General features: G+C 37.8%; 2 protein-coding genes across 3 annotated transcripts in view; both read right to left on the bottom strand.

Moving 5' to 3' along the window:
* LOC139959459 (TBC1 domain family member 16-like) overlaps positions 1-1,024 on the bottom strand; it is a 33,191-nt gene extending 32,167 nt beyond the window's left edge. The window contains exon 1 of the mRNA XM_071957095.1: positions 554-1,024. The gene's annotated coding sequence lies outside the window, so the exon portion shown is untranslated. The remainder of the gene's footprint in view (positions 1-553) is intronic.
* Positions 1,025-1,738: 714 nt separating this feature from the next.
* LOC139959460 (glycerophosphodiester phosphodiesterase 1-like) lies at positions 1,739-16,428 on the bottom strand. 2 transcript variants are annotated; one of them, XM_071957096.1, is made up of 8 exons: positions 16,268-16,428; positions 13,487-13,914; positions 12,932-13,107; positions 11,537-11,642; positions 10,483-10,575; positions 8,004-8,215; positions 7,304-7,473; positions 1,739-3,333 (listed from the first exon to the last, which is right to left on the bottom strand). In XM_071957096.1, exons 2-7 carry the CDS (start codon positions 13,805-13,807, stop codon positions 7,332-7,334), a joined length of 1,050 nt encoding a protein of 349 aa, XP_071813197.1. In that variant the 5' UTR covers positions 13,808-13,914; positions 16,268-16,428; the 3' UTR covers positions 1,739-3,333; positions 7,304-7,331. The 2 variants fall into 2 exon arrangements, with proteins under 2 accessions (XP_071813197.1, XP_071813198.1); XM_071957097.1 differs by having other exon boundaries at positions 16,225-16,426.
* Positions 16,429-17,953: the final 1,525 nt, after the last annotated feature.

The raw sequence follows: 17,953 nt of genomic DNA, 5'->3' as shown, positions 1-17,953 counted from the left end.
GGTGCCATAAATTGCACTCAAAAAGTCCTCTGCTTTTAGAGATTGACAGATAAAGGACTATTCGATGATAACACTAACAAGTCAATTGACTGTGGCATACCAAGGAAAGTTGACATTTTAACAAACATTTTGTGAAATCTTTGAAGAAACAAGATCAATCTAAGAATGTTACAATCCGCCATCAAGAACCTGCCATTCCATCTTGGTAGAAACTAATGTCCTCCTTATTTAAGTCATTATTTCACCAAACGTCAGTAGCCTATAGGCCAGTCGATTGTTAGTACTCATCCAACGAAGCCTTCTTTTTTAGGCATAGCATAGGAAGTTAGGCCATGAATCAGTGCTCTATAGGCCCCTATGGTAATTCTGAGCTTAAGAAAATATGTAACGGATGGAAGCTAGCAAGTTGGGGCATTGTGACTAGCGTAGCCAAGCTAGGCTACGTCGTTTAAATTAACAACTGAGTAGGCTAACTAAAGTTAGGCCTACAGGCTAGGACGTTAGACTAATGAAAACAAATCGCCTCGAGTTAGGCTTCTGTTGTTCAACCTACCTAAATTTGCAACGGCTATGCAACTTCAGTAACATCAAGTCAATTGAAACGTCAAATGAGGCAATTTACAACCAGGCTAATACAAGAAGCACTTCTGTTAGCTAGAGTATACTGTTTATTGTTACTAACTTCGGCTGCTGTTACTATTTTATGTCAAACGTTCGTCGTTCGCGTTAGGCTATGCAGCCTTTGTATTATTTCCAGGCTGTAGTCTGCGGCCTGAAATATCACATGCCATGAAAAGGCTAGGCTTGGTCCAGATTATTACAGCGAACGTTTCCAATTCTGTACCCAAAGGAAATAATGGTTCTAGGGTTCGGGTCCAGTCTGTGCTCGTCACAACTACCGAGCTCAAACTTAAATTCAGTACGAACTTGTAAATGTCACGAACAACCTGTATACAAGGCTGTTTACCTCATCAAGCCTGCACGGCGACGTAAACGGCTGAGCCTGATCGTTGTTTTGCTCTCACCAATCAAAAATGGGTTACCGCCGTGCAAGCTAAAGACGTGCGACAGCGCCATCTGTTTACGGGTCTTGTCTTTACCGATATCCGTACGGCGCTATTGAACAATTTTCCAGGGGGTATGCTAAGGTGGTATAATCCTATTACAGTAGGAAAAGTGCCAAAATGCAGTAGGAGAAAATCTTTTTTTGACATGTTATCAATAAGAATCTGTTTGTTTGTGGTTTGCATGCTGAAGAGCATGAATGGAAGTACATGTGGTGCATAAACTGGGTCAATTGAGGCAATTTTAGACCCCTTTAGGCCTCCCAGGAGTAGCGTTCGAAAATTGTTTACAACTGAGTGAAGAGGTTTGTTTACAAGTGACGAAAACTTCAGGCTCGGATAGCAAACAATCTCCATGGTCATGATACTTTGATGGTGCCATGAAAGGCCACCTTGTCAGCTATCCAGTGATGGGTAGTGTTAAGCTAGTGAGAACTTCTATTTAGACTTATAGACCACATTACTTTTGTGATTTAGTGTGTAAGTCAATGGGGCTTTTGATGGGCGTATGCTACCCTAAGGCATCAAGAAACAATGAAATATCATAAGATGTGAATACGTGGTCAAATTGTGTGATCTTTTAATTATTGGTTGTGAACTTCAACTGAGGGAAACAGCGAAGGGAGACAATGGAAAAGAAGACAATGGAAAAAGAAGACAATAAGATACAGAAATTGCATAAATGTTATTATAATGAAACAGACTTACTTCTTTAATAATATTTTAACCACCGGGTAAAAATAAAAAATCTGAAAAGCATACTTGATAATCTTTGCAATACCTTGAAATTCTCCCCAGGTTCTCTCCCTCCCACATTTGTAAATGAATTGTATATAATATATTTATTGCTTCAAACATCTATATATAGTTAAGTGAAGCTCAAAGAAATGTTGCTTCCTAACGGTCGGGTACTGAAATTCATAAAAAGAATGACTTTTGGCTACTGTAAGTAGCACTACAATGAATATTATGCGAATAAATCAAAAGAAATACTACCGTAAATGAAGTTTTTGACCAAATGAGATCCTTTAAAAATAGGAATGAGATCTCTTTAGGATACAATTTAGCCAGTTTGAGTGCCCTGTAATTATACAGTACCTTTATGAAGTCCACTTTCACATTCAGCAAAGCACACATTTCACAAACCATGTCCACTCAAAGTTGAATTTTTAACAGTTGTTGAATCTATGAACGAATAAAATACTTGTATAAGCTTTAACTAAAGTCAAATTTGACCATAGAAAAGTGTTTAAGAAATGACCAATTGTGTGGCTATTTGCAACCCTTGAGTAATCCAAAACAAAGACAACAATAGAAAAGGTAAAGCTATTGTTTAAAAAACGTTCAGAATTGAAAAAAAGTCTTGCAAACACTGCAATTAACTTTAGACAGCAAATACTAAAATAATGTCAGATGAAAATAGATGAGTATGCTGATTATTCGAGCAAACTATTCAGGTTTCCCTGTTATATTACAACAACTTCAGATAAAGAAACAAGTTTTCAAGTTATTAACTTCTACTACCAATTGGAAGGGATGAGAATTAATTGAAAGATCAACAGGAAAGAGCAAAAATGTTGAAAAGTGAACAAAACCAACATCCAACCATGAAACAGTAATTAAAGTAACACATTTATGAAAAGTTCTTATGAAATTGAATGACAACAACTATAAACTATTTAATCATATTTAATATGTATAATATATACCATTTAAGAACAAACCTACAAATTTACCAGAAAAAAAGGTTTTTAAGTAATGACTTAGTTATCAGCTACAGTGTCAAAATCAGGAATTAAAAGTTGAGTAGTGGCAAGTCTCTTTGCTAGTAACCACTATCAATGATTGCCTAGTTTGGCAGGAATCACAAAAGTAATTTTGTTCACCCTCCCCAACCCCCACCCCATCCCATTGGCATAGTGTCAATGAGTGTGTTCCAATTATTAAAACATACCTATTACAAATATGCTCAAAATAAACCTTCATGGAATTTATGATGCAGCAATTCATCATTTCTCAAATATAAGTTTAATTTTTACACAGACTCATTTGTTAACTTTTTGGGTATTAACACTAAAAATGCCAAAAATATGCATCAGACACTTGTTGGTCAACATCAGGTGCTACATGCATAGATAAAAAGACAATGACAAATTGTCCACAATTACAGACATATTTAGCTGGTTGATACCTGAATGGCAGACAGAGGGACAGGATGGATTTGTTGAAGCACTATGTAGCTTGGGTAGTACAGTGTCAAGATTCTAATCTAATAAATAAATATGGCAGATGCATGACATTTAAAGTTGCTATGTAAATAGAAGAACAAAGCCCAGCTTGGTACATATTTATCTTACTAAATAACTGAAATCCCATCTTTAAGAAATGTAAATTTAATAGTGCATTTAATAATTATTACTATGGAGTTCAATATTGACACATTAATGATGGATGTTGATACCAATCTGATAATAATATATGAAAGTTCTCTATTATGATATAGTAGAACACTGGTTTCCTTACTGTGAGTCACCAGCTAGTTGCAATACAATATTTTTCTGTGGGTCTCAGTGTAGTATTTTGAAATATTTTTCTTTGCCAAAACCACTTGTTACATATTTGGTACATATTTAACTTACTAAATAACTGAACTCCCATCTTTAAGAAATGTAAATTTAATAGTGCATTTAATTATTATTACTATGGAGTCCAATATTGAAACATTTATGATAGATTTTAATACCAATCTGAAAATAAAATATGAAAGTGTTCTATTATGATATAGTAGAACACTGGTTTCCTTAATTACTGTGAGTCATCAGCTAGTTGCAATACAATATTTCTGTGGGTCTCAGTGTAATATTTTTGAATATTTTTCTTTGCCAAAACCGACTGAATAATAATAGTGTAGAATGGTTATAGTCTTGAGTCTCGTTTTGTATACAGGTGCATATCCAGGATTTTGAAACCCAGGGGCGCGAATTACTATCTAAGCGGAGCGCCACCATCGGTTGGCGCGCAGCGTACAAGAAAATTTCTTATTTTGATACCCCCCAGATCACCGGAAACGGCACTTCTTGGGCTTGAAATGACCAACCAGATGTACACTTTTTGCCTGAGAACCAAGTATTTCCTAAAAGTTTTTTTTTCCATCCATAACCTTTTTGAAGATTGTCAACCCGGCACACATCATGTTCGACCTGATCGCATTTCCTGTGGGTCTTTGCTTTTGTAGGTGATTCTACGTCGCGGCCCTCAATACCCGCAGCCCCACTTTTCAAGGTTTTAAGCCCCATATTTGTTCAGAATTTGAAACTTCACATTTCTCGTGAATAAACTCACTTCAAAACATACCCATAATGTTGTACAAAATTTCATCTATGGACAACCAATATAGAAAAACTTCCTTCAACCCCTAACAGACCGGTCAAAATTGCACGAGTAGAGGGAAGTGTGATGCAGAATGTTTGTCAGAAATTTTCAAAAATTCAGACACAGTTAATTTATTGGTGTACAAATATTAAAACCTCTTATAACGGCTATTGTAAAACTTGGTTGAAGGAAATGAAAAGATAGCAGATATATCCGAAACCGAACACTACACACATAGGCGTAGGAGGCGCGGCGGCAGTGGCGGAGCTAGGGGTAATGGTCAGGAGGGGCGAGAATGGTCTGTAGGGACGCTTTGACACTATCTAAGCGGAGCGCCACCACTGGTTGGCGCATAGCGTACAGAAAATTTTTGAGTAAAGATACTCCCTAGATCACCGGAAATGACCCTTTCCGGGCCTGGCTAATTTGCAGATAAACGAAAAATAAGGTGTCATCGCCAAATTACACCAACAAAATGTGACAAATGTCAATAAGTAGATGAGAGCGCAATAAAAGAGTCAATAATCTAGAATAAGTAAAAAGTGGTAAAGAGCTGACAAATGCTGTCCATTTGAGTCCGTCAGGGGGGGGCATCCGCCCCTGACCGTATGGACGCTCCGCCACTGCGCGGCGGGGGTGCAGCCCCTAATTCGCCATTACTAATGTAAAAGAGAATTTTGACATAATTGGACCTCCATGCTTTTTATACATCTACATGAGACATGTCGTTGTTAACATTAGCATCCCGCGGTATACTGCGCAATTTTAACGGACCGTACGGTACATGATGGCATGCGATGTAATAACCGATGCTTGCTTATATGATATTGACATGAACACGAAGCGCGCGAAAATTTTTGGTTATTTTTTCAGGCAAGTTGGACAGTTTTGAGGCTTTTCATCCTGGAACGCCATTTTCATGCTCACTGATATGATGTGATATCTGCTGTTTGCGTTACAAATTCGAACAGGCGAGTAGCGAGGAATTTGCCAAGGGAGGGGCGAAGCCTGTAGGCAAACTATCTAAGCGTAGAGCCACCATAGGTTGGCGCGAAGCGTTCAAGAAAATTTTGGCCGGAAATGCCTCCCAGATCGCTGGAAATGGCACTACCCAGGACCATTTGTTAGCGCGAAGCGTACAAGCAAATTTTGGCCGAAAATGTCTTCCAGATCGCTGGAAATGACACTTCCCAGGCCTTGCAAGTTGCATCTAGGCACTTTCTATTTTGAAATTACTTAGCGATATCATTTAAAACAAATGCTGAATGGGGGGGGCGGGCGGTCGCCCCCATCCCAAAAATCGTCATGTTCCCCGACGACACGGTCGAGTTCGAGACCAGCTACAGTTGGTTTCAAAGCACAATTCTACACACGCGTTATGATAGACCATATATAGTATATATATAGATCATTAGTGAGAGAGGAAAATGGAAACGTCAACTGGCTACCCTTCAGCGCTGTAATGATGTCACTGTTCCTCTTTCTCTTCGCGTTTTTTCTTTTACTCCCTCCTTTTCTCCTTTTTCTCTCTTTCTTCTTTTTCTTTCCCCTTTCTTCCTCTCCTTCTCCTCTTTTTTCCCCTCTTTTTTCCCCTCTTTTTTTTCTCTCCTCTTTTTCTTACCCGGGGGGCGCGCGCCCCCAACGCCCCCCCCTGGATACGCACCTGGTATACACCCATCAAAGTTGTGAAGTGTTATTAAAAATCTGTTACAGAGTCAATATCCGTGATACAGTAGTTTTATCCATTAAATGCACACAGTAATAAAAGCATGTATGCTAGAAATTCTGGGTTATTACTCTGAAACATTATGAGCATATATGGTTGACCAAATCATTTTAAAGATTGCAGGTTCAAGTCCTGGCCAGATCATTGTGTTGAGTCCTTGGGCAAGGCACTTTATCTCCATTGTCTTTATTCACCCAGGTGTATAAACAGGGACTTGTGAGGTAACTTGTAAATATAGTTATGTGCGCCGGTTTGTGGCTGCACCCTATGGGAAGTCTTGGGGACACGTGGATGCGGTGAACTGTAGTGCCCTAGGAAAGATTGAATTGTGCACACTTTGGTGTGTGGGTGTGAAAAGTTACCAATGACCAGGATTAAGTTGTAAACTCGTGTGAGAGGGCCTTGGCGTTGAACAAGACTGTAAACCTTCAATTTTAGAAACAAATTAGACCATTAGTTATTTTAATGAGGATTGTTGCAATTTCATTACTAACAGACATCTAGTTGTCTGAAGTAACTCAATTTTCTTTGCCAAAATGCCAAAACAATCCTTGGTGTATTTGACACAACCACTTCTTGTTTTTTTCTTCTTTGAAGTAAGGGCATGCAAATAGTTTCCTTTAATAAATCAGATTTTGCTGTTTGGACAACCTTCACAGAAAATCCAGTAAACTAGTCAAAATCAGCTCTACATAACTAATGCCAACAAGTGAAATGCACTAACATGCACATTCCTGCACATACTAAGTCTTTCAGCAATTTTTACTTGTCGTTACTTACAGATCCCATGCAGACATTTCCCTACGTTCAAACATGTGCAATAAGCACAAAAATAGTCTTATCATTTTGTCACTTTATCATTTTGTGGTGATATCAGCCATTGTTACAAAACCTTATATGCAAACCAGGTACATCTGCATAGTGAAATATTGTTACTTCAAGTCTAACGATGCCCATCCAGCTTGCACAAAGATTTACTCGGAATATCCTCAATGTGTAAATCATGTACTCGTACAAGAAATGAAGGAAAACAACCTAACACAACAATATTTGCTCAAGGCTTCACTAATTTATGAAAGTAGTCTTCTTAACAAAGCAATAACAGCAGCTCAACTATTGCAGTTCAATCTGTATGGATTACCATTTTTCTCCACCGCTATTGCTTTTCGTCACTCATCGACGCTGCTCAGAACACAGTCTGTTATGATGGCCAATTTCAGAGACTCTGTGAAATACACCTTGTCACCGGGGTCATTCACAGTCCAGGGTACTACATGAATCCCACAGGCGTTCCAATGGTCCAAGACTGACCTAAGATGCAAGAACAGGGGAGGAAAATAAAGTTAGGCAGAGTGTTAGTGAGGATTGTAATGCTTTCCTGGGTGTCAGGATATTCACCACTGAAGTAGGTAAGGAATTTGGAATGATCCTCCATGTCCAAACTGGTGAGCTGGTTTACCACTCTTTAACCATCATTTTACCCCATCACACCTCATCAATCATCGCATAGATGCAGACGGCTCTCCATAAGGTCATAGGTCACACAAAAGGTAAGAAGGGATAGCAAGTTAACAAGTGATACCAGTATGTGTCATAATAGCCACAAAAGTGAGACCCACTTCTCCCTTACATGTCTTCTAAACAATCACATTCACAACAGGACACAAAGAGAGAAGCGCCTGTATTGCATCATAATTCACGCTACAGCCCTTGAAGGTGTCCTAGTCTACACAGGTGAACGATATGGAGTATCTGCGATGGTGTACGGGGTCTCGAGTAGTGCGATGTAAAATGTTGTTACAGATCTGAATTTCTTAAACTATTTTTTTCCCTGAACTCACCTAGAGATGAAATCCTTGTTGAGGAGAATAGCAGAATTACCGCAGAGGTACCAGAGCCAGTTAAACATACTCCAGACCATGATGGAATCCATCACATAGCTGACGGGACTAATCCATTCTTTCAGTGGTATCTTCATTTTCTTCACCTCAGTTTGGAAGAACCTTGGTGATGTCGTCAGAGCAGTCAATATCTCTGGGTTTCTGAGTCTAACCTACGACCAGAAAGACAATAGGCTTTAATTACTTCCTTGCCACATTTGACATCAACGATTCTAATACTTAACATTAATCGTGGATCCACATACCAAGTGCAAGGATCATCCAGGTTTTACATGTTATATTCTACTTGTTTACATTTTTCAGAGACTTTCACCAATGTTGACCTTACACAATCTTTAACAACTCCCAACACCACCCCTCCTCCTACCCCCCCCCCAAAAAAAAAAGATGGATACACATACCACTATGAAGTTCCTCCAAATTTTACATTTTGAATTATAATGGTTTAGATTTTCAGACTTTGACCTCTGTTGACTTCAAATTAACCTTGACCTCCACAGAAAACCATCCTAGTCTTGTACTCAATAAGGTGAATCCACATTCTTCAAGTTCACTTATGGTACAAAGTGTGACAATTTCAAACTATCAATATCTCAAAAACCCAATGTAGATATTGTAAGCAAATTTGTGTCTAACACTTCTGTTACACCTCATACGAAACTAGGTCAGATTACTGGCATTAGACGTTTATTTTTGCATGAGTCTTCACACCCTTTAAAGCAAATTTTCACAGAATCATATCATCTACCAGCACATCAGTATCCAGTATCTAATATCTCATATCAAGTTTAAAAGGTTTATCTTTGAACACCATGTTTACAGTACTATTTTTTCACACAATGCCTGTGGAATAATGAAGTTGACATGGCATAGCAAAATGCTGTACTGAACTGTCAAACTTTCACAGAAGGACAGATGTGTTGCAGTTTGTGTATGAATGAATTGACTATTTCCTGCATTTCATCGTCATTATGCATGTGTGTACATATACAAGTGATATTTCCATGTTTTCCTGCTACTGTTCTTGTATTGTACCTTTATTGCATGGAACAGGAGAAAACAGAAGTGCAATACTTATTAAGTCGTTTTCGCCTACGCTCTTTCAATAATTCTCAGGATATGACTGTGTACACATCATGAAAATGTTAACTGGCAAACAACAGATGATTGGAACAAATGCGTCCACATTCTTATTCTTTATTTTACATTACACTGAAACCAATGTATGTTAGAACTAGGCTATATGTTACTATGTACAAATACCTCCATATTCTTGGACCCTTTTGAGATACACTGGGATCAACATTTGTGTTTTCCTACTGTAGTACTTCTGAGCTGCTTATTGAAAGCTGCCGGTAATAATTCATTTAACTTATGAACAAACTCCACATGAGTCACTCAGTTTTCAAGCAACATTATTTACAATCATTACAATTAAACCGTAACTGTCTTCAACAGTTATAAAGAAACCCAGTAGGCAAAATGTAACAACAGAAATTTGAGCTGTTCCTGCTTTCGATGGGGCACCAGAATTATGATGAAGTTCTGGATGTAAGGACCTGTTTGGCACAACATGGTATTAAATTAGTTTCTATTTTAATTAGCTTCAAGTTATCTTAAAAAAGGGGCATTTCAATGATAACCTCCTTTGGATATTCACATGTTTGGTGACAATGTTGGCTCCTCTTACATAGTAGATAGGTGCTTGAATATTGCTGGTGTAACGTTTGCAACGTGACAATGTGTTTGTAAGTTTGTCTAACTCTACTCTCATATCTTACAAATGTTGTAATCATATGCAAGGAGACGTTTGGAATTTAATATCACACTCCCTACAGATTTTGCTCATATTGCCCATTTTAATATCATTTAACACACCTACATTGTCAATAACATGGTCTGTGCAATGTTCAATTTCATTATATTTACACACACACAGGTGTGTTTAACATTCAGACCGAGGACCCCACTGTTTTTTCCATTGTTCAAATCCACGTACCCTAACCTTAACAATACCCCATAACTATAGAATTTCTTCGAGGACGTGGTGATTCTTTAGAAATCACATCCGAGGACCTGGAATTCTTTTGTTAAAGTCCTCGGTCAGAATACAAAACAAGTGCACACACACACAGACAAACACACAATATCAAGGCCCTTTCCCATTCTTCTCCTTTACTACTTTCACACCTTCCCTAGTTCCCTCTTTATTAATAGTTTTAGCTCTTATGTAAGATAATGACCAAATAAAAGCCTAAAGATAACAGATTTCTAAACCATCAGCCATTTGAGCTTTTTTAATGCCACCCAATTTCCCCAGAAAGACCTTCTTCTAGGGCTCAATTGGGGTAACTTGGATTCTTATCTGTATCAATCCTTATTATATTAAAGACTAGCAACTATTTGTAAATACACTCACCTTGTAAATAACTGATGGAATGAAGGAACAGACGATAGCAGTTTCCATTAGCCTTGGATATCTTTCATATATATCTATGAGAATTGATACAGTCTACAAAATAAGAAGAAAGTATAAAGGTGCATTGGAAATACAAAGAAATTCTGTACAAATTCATTTTGGGATTGGACCTCTGGGCCTCTTCAAATCTGATCAATTCAGTATTAAACTAGCCTGGAATTCTCATTTAAAAAATGCTCATTGCTAATCAGAAGAAAAATGTTCTTTTAAACAATTAATTTACTACCAAGCTGAGTTTAAACTAGCCTTGTGTCCACAAAATTTTTGGTCCCCCCTTTAAAGCTTCAAATTGGGCCCAGAGAATGGAGGCTTCTCTAGACGATACAAAAATTGCAAAATAAGATAGATATAACTCATGTTTTCTTTATTTCCAACATTGCTCACAAAACTTGTTTATTCTTTAAAAGCAATCTTAATTCACTCTTCTTTTCATCAATTTGATACCCTATATGTGTTTAAATATGATAATCATGCAATCACTCAACACATCTCAGGTACAACTAGGGCTCTTGCTGGAGCTGTGAAGTTTACTCCTCAGTAAACAAATCTTGTCATCAAATTGGACACTCTTCCTGGTATTTATTCCAGATCCTATTAAACATTTTTAATTAAGCCAAGTAATTAGTTGGTTATTGCTTGGAGCCAAGAATTCAGATATTTAAGGAGACAAGGACTTTTCATAAACAAAGGCTGTAAGACAATTGTTTTAATTTTTCAAGAGGTCTGATATGACTTAACTTAAAACTTTTTTGTAGGATACACAAACCTATCATGAAGGTTGTCCCATGGGCAAGCACCATTCTAGTAAAGATGTTGCTTGTAGTCATAATTTCTATTATGTCCAACCATCTTTAATACCCAGGCAGAATTTTCACTAGACAAATTCAAGTATTTGAAACCTTCTTTAATATTGCTGACAATGTTACAATAAGCATTCAAGACATTGCAAATCTTTCTGAAATGCCAGTCCTGGGGCCCCTTTAGATAATGTTACCTTATCAGAGAAATCTTTGACATCAAAGTAAATCTTCAGATCAAGTTCAAGGCACTTTATGACACATTCCTCTAAGGTTGGAATCTTCTCCGATGGAAACTGAGATCTGTTGAATATTATCATTTGCATATAATTAAAATTGATGCAGCTTCCTCACAATGTTCATGCCAATAGGATTACCATAAGCCTAAACTAGTTGCTAACTCTAACCAACAAATAAAACTGACTGGGCAAAATGAATATGGACAATGGGTCGGGGAGGTTATTCTATAGCTGCTTAACTAACATCTTACTTTTTCACCACCCTTGCCTCACAGCCTTCATAATTACCTAATTAATAAAATATCGCAAGATGCCAGTCATGCTGAGCTGCCCATAAAGCAAGCTCTTGCCTTAATTCATTTGATATTTCCCAGATACTTTGACAGACTTACTGGGTTTCACTCACTCCTTAAATGATTTAAAATAAGTCGTCTTACTAGTTTTGTTTTTCTCTTTTCACCAAATGAAAGGTAACTTAATTGCAATTAATGATTACAATGAATTTTTGTGCATAACATCCACCAGACAAGTTTTTACATCAGTAGGCGTTTTGAAAGCCACACCGTGTCTATGAAATCCATCCACAATGTACACTTGGATTAACATTGTTTACAAGACCAGGCATCTCTTTACATACACACACTTACATACTGTACCAGCAAGCCCTTACACAATACCACACCATGGCATAAATTCCTGTCATCTCTGGCATGTACTACAAAAAGTTAGATAAACAAACAAAATTGATACCTCATTTCTGAATGGTCCTTGAAAATGAAGTAAAAGTTGCTAAATATGGAAATGTTCTAGCTACCATGGAACAACTATCCAAATAGTAAATTTAATGGAATTTGTATTTCCTAGAGGTCATGTTTTACTAGCAGAGAGAATCAACAAGGCCATATTGATTGTTTAAAGCATTTCTCACTGCAACGCAACAAAGAATTTTGTCAAAAAACACTCATTAAATGGACTACCACATAAAACTACTGCACCGCACACCATGTCGTAATTTTTTTTTGAAAGCTGGGTACTTTTTAGCAGAGTTGTCAAAATGTTTTGAATAATTACTTTACTTGCTGGTATGACCATGCAGCATGTGAGAGAGACAGTTTTACCTTAACCAACGTCATTTCACACAACATTTTAAGGACAGAAAACAGACAGATAATTAGTAAAGATAGGGTAAAAAGGCATAACTTTGGGGAAAAGTTATATTTTGTACAATTTATACATGTAGATATTTTGATGCTATACTGATGACATTGTACAAGCCATGAAATGTCAGTTTATAATGGTAGGAGATGAACCAAATCGATTCCAACTTGCAAGATCTCCAGTAACCTACTGTACCTGTTTGAAAAGTTAGCAGCAGCATTGAGACGCTCAGCCTCTTCAAGGGTCATCTCTGAAATTTTCCCCTCTCCATCAGTGGTACGATCGACGGTCCAGTCATGCAACAGAATGGCAACTTCATCCTTGGTAACTCCTATGTCTACCTCAACAGCATATGCCCCATTCTTCTTGGCCTGTGAAATTTGAAGAAATGTTTAGTGTTCGGAGAGCAACGTGACCAACCAGAGGTTTACAAGTGACAAGTAATGTCAATCATGTTGTATTCATTTCGGGGCTCTAAAACCAGAGAAATACCATTTAAACTTGACCAGGCAAACCAAGTAAATGACATAAAAATGATGGAATCCTTCGGCTTGATTTGTTTTTATGTGTAAACAATGAATGAAAACACTGACAGAGAATTTATGAACAAATTAACTCACTTGCATTTTTTTCATTTACTGCAACTTATGACTACAAATAACATACAATCAGTGACAGATGAGTAATGCTTAGCATTGAATATTATGCCCCTCCTTTTCCAATAATAAACTTATTGGAGATTTTACAAACCTCTAACAAAGCTGCTATTGTATTTTCAGGAGCTTCATTTGCTCCTCCCCTGTGACCAATAATGGCTGGTCCGTTCTCTTCATTTTCCAAGAACTTTTCTATTCTGTGACTTGGGAGCCTATCAATCTTTCCCCAGTAGACAACTGCACAGAAGATGCACCAAACTAGGATACTGACAGTTAGACAAGAACTGACACCCAAGAGCCCTGATGTACTTAAAATGGTGACTAAAACTACAAATATTGACGAGAAGAGTTTAAATCCAACATTAATTAGAAGATTCCATATGTGTTTTGAGTAGGGACTGTTCATATCTGCCATTGTGAGATATTGCACGTTATGGTCGTGTGCCTCACATCCTGTTTCACAATAAGATTTGGGGTCATCTGCAATGAATCCAACATCCTCAGAAGTACTGCATTCATTTACTGTAAAGGTAAACAAAAAGGATCCATTTATATATATCTCAAGGTACAGTATGTAGACTTACAATATGATGAGAATGTGTGTCTCCTTTCAAAGCTGATGCATTTACAACCTTTAATACAAGTTGCTGGATAATATGAATGAGACATGTCTCTAACCATATGTATGTTCTTGAGTACAATACGCATTCTTAATTGTTAACATGGTTGCATTCAAGTTACCAAAGACAATTCAACTTTTCAACTTTTCAACAATTCAACTTTTTCAAGTTTCTTCCATGTTTAGAGCCACCTAGCTAGACCAAAACCACATTCAAGGGAATGATATGTACATGTACCAACAGATACTCAGATTGGTACGAATGGGGTTGGTAAGGTCACTCAATGAGAGAGAACATTTAATACAAGGCATTAGTTTACTGAAGGAGCAGATCTAGATGGGAAATAGAAAACACTTACATCTTTTGGTGTGAATGGCAACCAGTCATGTTATGCCAATATCTCTTTAGAGCAGTGGATTGCCTAAACAAATTTTGGTGGTTTGCTGGATATTTCCAGACCCTAGGAATATTTAACCTACAGTTTTTAGATCTTGACAACTGAGATTGATGAGTTAGTTATATTTGAAACATCAAATCCATAGCCCAAGCTAGCTTTCATGCATTCTGAGGATCAATGAAGGAGTTAAAGAACTACCTTACAGACAAGGGTATCCCAAGATCCCCCGGCCGTACCGTCTCATCATGCTTTGCGCGCGGCAATTTGCGAACTCGCTTATTGTCAGATATTCTTCTTATGGCACTTTCTTCTTAGACCCAGTTGCCATCATGATTCATATTTGAAGGAACCCTAATATTAAGAAGGACCTAACCCCATATAGTCTGAAATGTTGGATGTGGAGCAGGAAAATCTAAATCCAATACTTAAATGTTGTGAGAACATACAAACATTGTGCCTTAGGATTAGGCTAGGCCTGGCTGAAGTAAGGTTGCCTATGTTACAAATCGAGTGTTACTAATACTAGGTCTATTAAAACTAGTAGCATGGTCACTTCGAAGTTCGGACACCTAAGCCTTAAAACACCCCAAAACTATATCTTCTGGTATAAATCACCGGAAAATATACTTGATTTGGTGGGAGAAGTGTGTTTTATTACGATACACGGCAAAACTTTCTTTCCTGCAAACTGTTTTCACGTTGTATTCCAAGAAGATTCTTAGTGATTATGGAACTGGTATTTCTTTGCTAGAGTATTGCAAAGTTCGGACACCCGTTCCCACAGTGTGGCGGTGGTGATAAAATTGGTGGCGCAGTTGCTCTTTCAGTAATTATAACAGACTTCATAGGCCTAGATCTCCGTCATTTTATAGACAAATATGTAAGTCCTTTTTTGCACGCGGGTCATTTTGGAGAGAAAGTATCTGTATCTTCATAGTTTTTTGTGAAATTGGCTGTTGCTATAGGTTGTCATGGTGAAACCGTGTATTTCTTAGGGGTGTCCGAACTTCGCAGTGTTCCGAATTTCGCAATACTGACTATACTAGTGGTACTACGAGTACTAACCTAGACTAAGTATAGTCAGTATTGCGAAGTTCGCCATACTGCGAAGTTCGGGCACCCTAAGAAATACACGATTTTCACCATGAAAACCTACAGGAAGAGCCAAATTTCACCAAAAAGTACGAAGCTACAGTTATTTTCTCTCCAAAATGACCCGTGTGCAAGAAATTACTTACATATTTGTCAATAAAATGACGAAGATCTATGAAGTCTGTTATAATTACTGAAAGAGCAACAGCGCCACCAATTTTTACCAGCGCCACACTGTAGGTTGCGTGGCCGAAATTCGCAATACTCTAGCAAGAAATACCAGTTCCACAATCACGAAGAATCTTCTTGGAAAACAACGTGAAAACAGTTTGCAGGAAAGAAAGTTTGGCCGTGTATCGTACTATAACAAAATTCTCCCACCATATGAAGTATATTTTCAAATGATTTATACCAGAAGATTTAGTTTTGGGGTGTTTTAAGTCTTAAGTGGGCGAACTTCGAAGTCACCATCCTATATTACACATTTACAGTTAGATAGTCGCTAGATATTGCAACCTAGCCTATTTCAGGAATTTTCCTAGCCTTGTCCTAGCCTAACTTAAGTTATTTTACTAGGCCTAGGCAAGTTCCGTTTGGCAACTTTAAAGTTGAACTAGGCTAGGCCTAGGCCTAGTTTAAGCATAACTTGCAAAGTTACGTGCTAGCCTATTGCCTGTAGGTCTAACAAGTAGCATAACTGCCTTTAGGCCTAAGTATTCTTACTTCTCAGATCAAAATATAATCATAAGGTTGGAAGGACAACCACCTGTACTGCTCAAGATACGTTCACTGCTACTTTCAATGCATGCAGGCTAGGACAGATATTCCGTGGCCTTCCTTTCACAACTTTGAACTTGAACTTGAAGCAGAGCGGAAACTAAAGTAAAGTTGCATAGAGATATTCCGCGCAAAGTGAGCAGACGGCTTTTGTTGGATGTATGATCACCAGTATGGAACGCGAAAAGGGCAACCTTATTTCGTTCGGTCTTAACCATAGAAATAATATTATGGTCTAAACTAAGTTTGTTGCTGTCTAAACTAAAGTTGTTGCTGCTATTTTACCATGTTGCTGTTGTTCGTTGATGTCTAAACTTACGTTGATGTCTAAACTCTAAAGTCACGTTGATGACTAACCGCGCCTTAAGGTCTAAACTCACGTTGATTTCTAAACTTACGGTTGATGTCTAAATTCACGTTGATGTCTACACTTTCGTTGCTATATATCTAATGTTCCGTTGTTGTTACACATTGTGAACGAACATCATTCTTTCTTTTCAAAAAATTATAACAACCAACCGCAAGTTGCTTCCGTGCAGAACTAACAACATGTCTATTACAGTGATTTTCATGCTAAATACAGACAATGATGTTTTCTCAAATTTCCCGAGATTTGTTTGGCTAATAGTCGTAGTCCCTTCACTGGCGGATCCAAGGGGGGGCCAAGGGGGGCCATGCCCCCCCCCCCCCCCCCAAAGGTGAGCCAAAAAGTGTTTCCGAACATCCGTTAAATCATATCATTGGAAATTGAAAAAATCGAGAGGAATAGCAGTGGTAGACTAGTCTAAACCTTTTCGTTTTCTGGTTTAAAATTAAATGCAGAGCTCCCAACTGACCCGCAATTCGCGGGAATTAGACCCGCATTCTAACACCCAAACCCGTTGACCCTCACAAGCGTCCGAAAAAACCGCATTGTAATTGTCAAGTATACATAAAAAAATTTGCATCAAATCTTGACTTAGCAACCATCATTTCTTTAGCATTTAGCATAATAGAGTATAAAACCTCCTTTACAGCATCATTTGAACCTCAAATTAGCCTATATTTCTTTTCATTGGGGCGAGCAGCGAACATTTTCATGCCACGGGAAAGAATGAATTATCACCTATTATACAACACCTAATTATATTCCGGCCATTTCGTCCCCGTTTTCGCGTAGTGGCGAACGTGCACTTTTGGCGAAATTGAGTTAAATATTGTTCTTACCTACTTCGAGGGTGAAGAATCGGTTGAGCCGGGTTAGAAGTTTTAAAACTGTCTATTTTTTTCGTTTTTTCTGACTCATTTTTGACGAATGTCCACCTAAGACCCACTCTCGTTTTTACATACTGACGAATACTTTAGTCATCATTACAACCTCTCAGTAACACTATTTGTCTAAGGTCCATGCATTTTTGCATATCGACGAATATTACCCTTTGGAACAAGCTGAACATAACAACCATGCCATACTGATTTGAGAACCAACTAACTGCCATTTGAAAACACCCAGGATTATGGGAAGGTAATATCTTTATTAGTTCACCTCGTCAGTTAATTGATTAATACAGTATTCATATACTACGGAAGCGTAGAAGGGACATGGTGATGAAAGAGATACAAACTCGTCAAAATGACAAAATTCGAAAAAAGACGTTTTGCCGAGTTTAACAACTCGTCAAAACGACAAAATTAT

This window comes from Apostichopus japonicus, chromosome 19 (assembly GCF_037975245.1).
Source record: "Apostichopus japonicus isolate 1M-3 chromosome 19, ASM3797524v1, whole genome shotgun sequence".
In the NCBI taxonomy this organism is placed as follows: domain Eukaryota; kingdom Metazoa; phylum Echinodermata; class Holothuroidea; order Aspidochirotida; family Stichopodidae; genus Apostichopus; species Apostichopus japonicus.
This window is presented reverse-complemented; position numbering and strand designations above follow the sequence as displayed.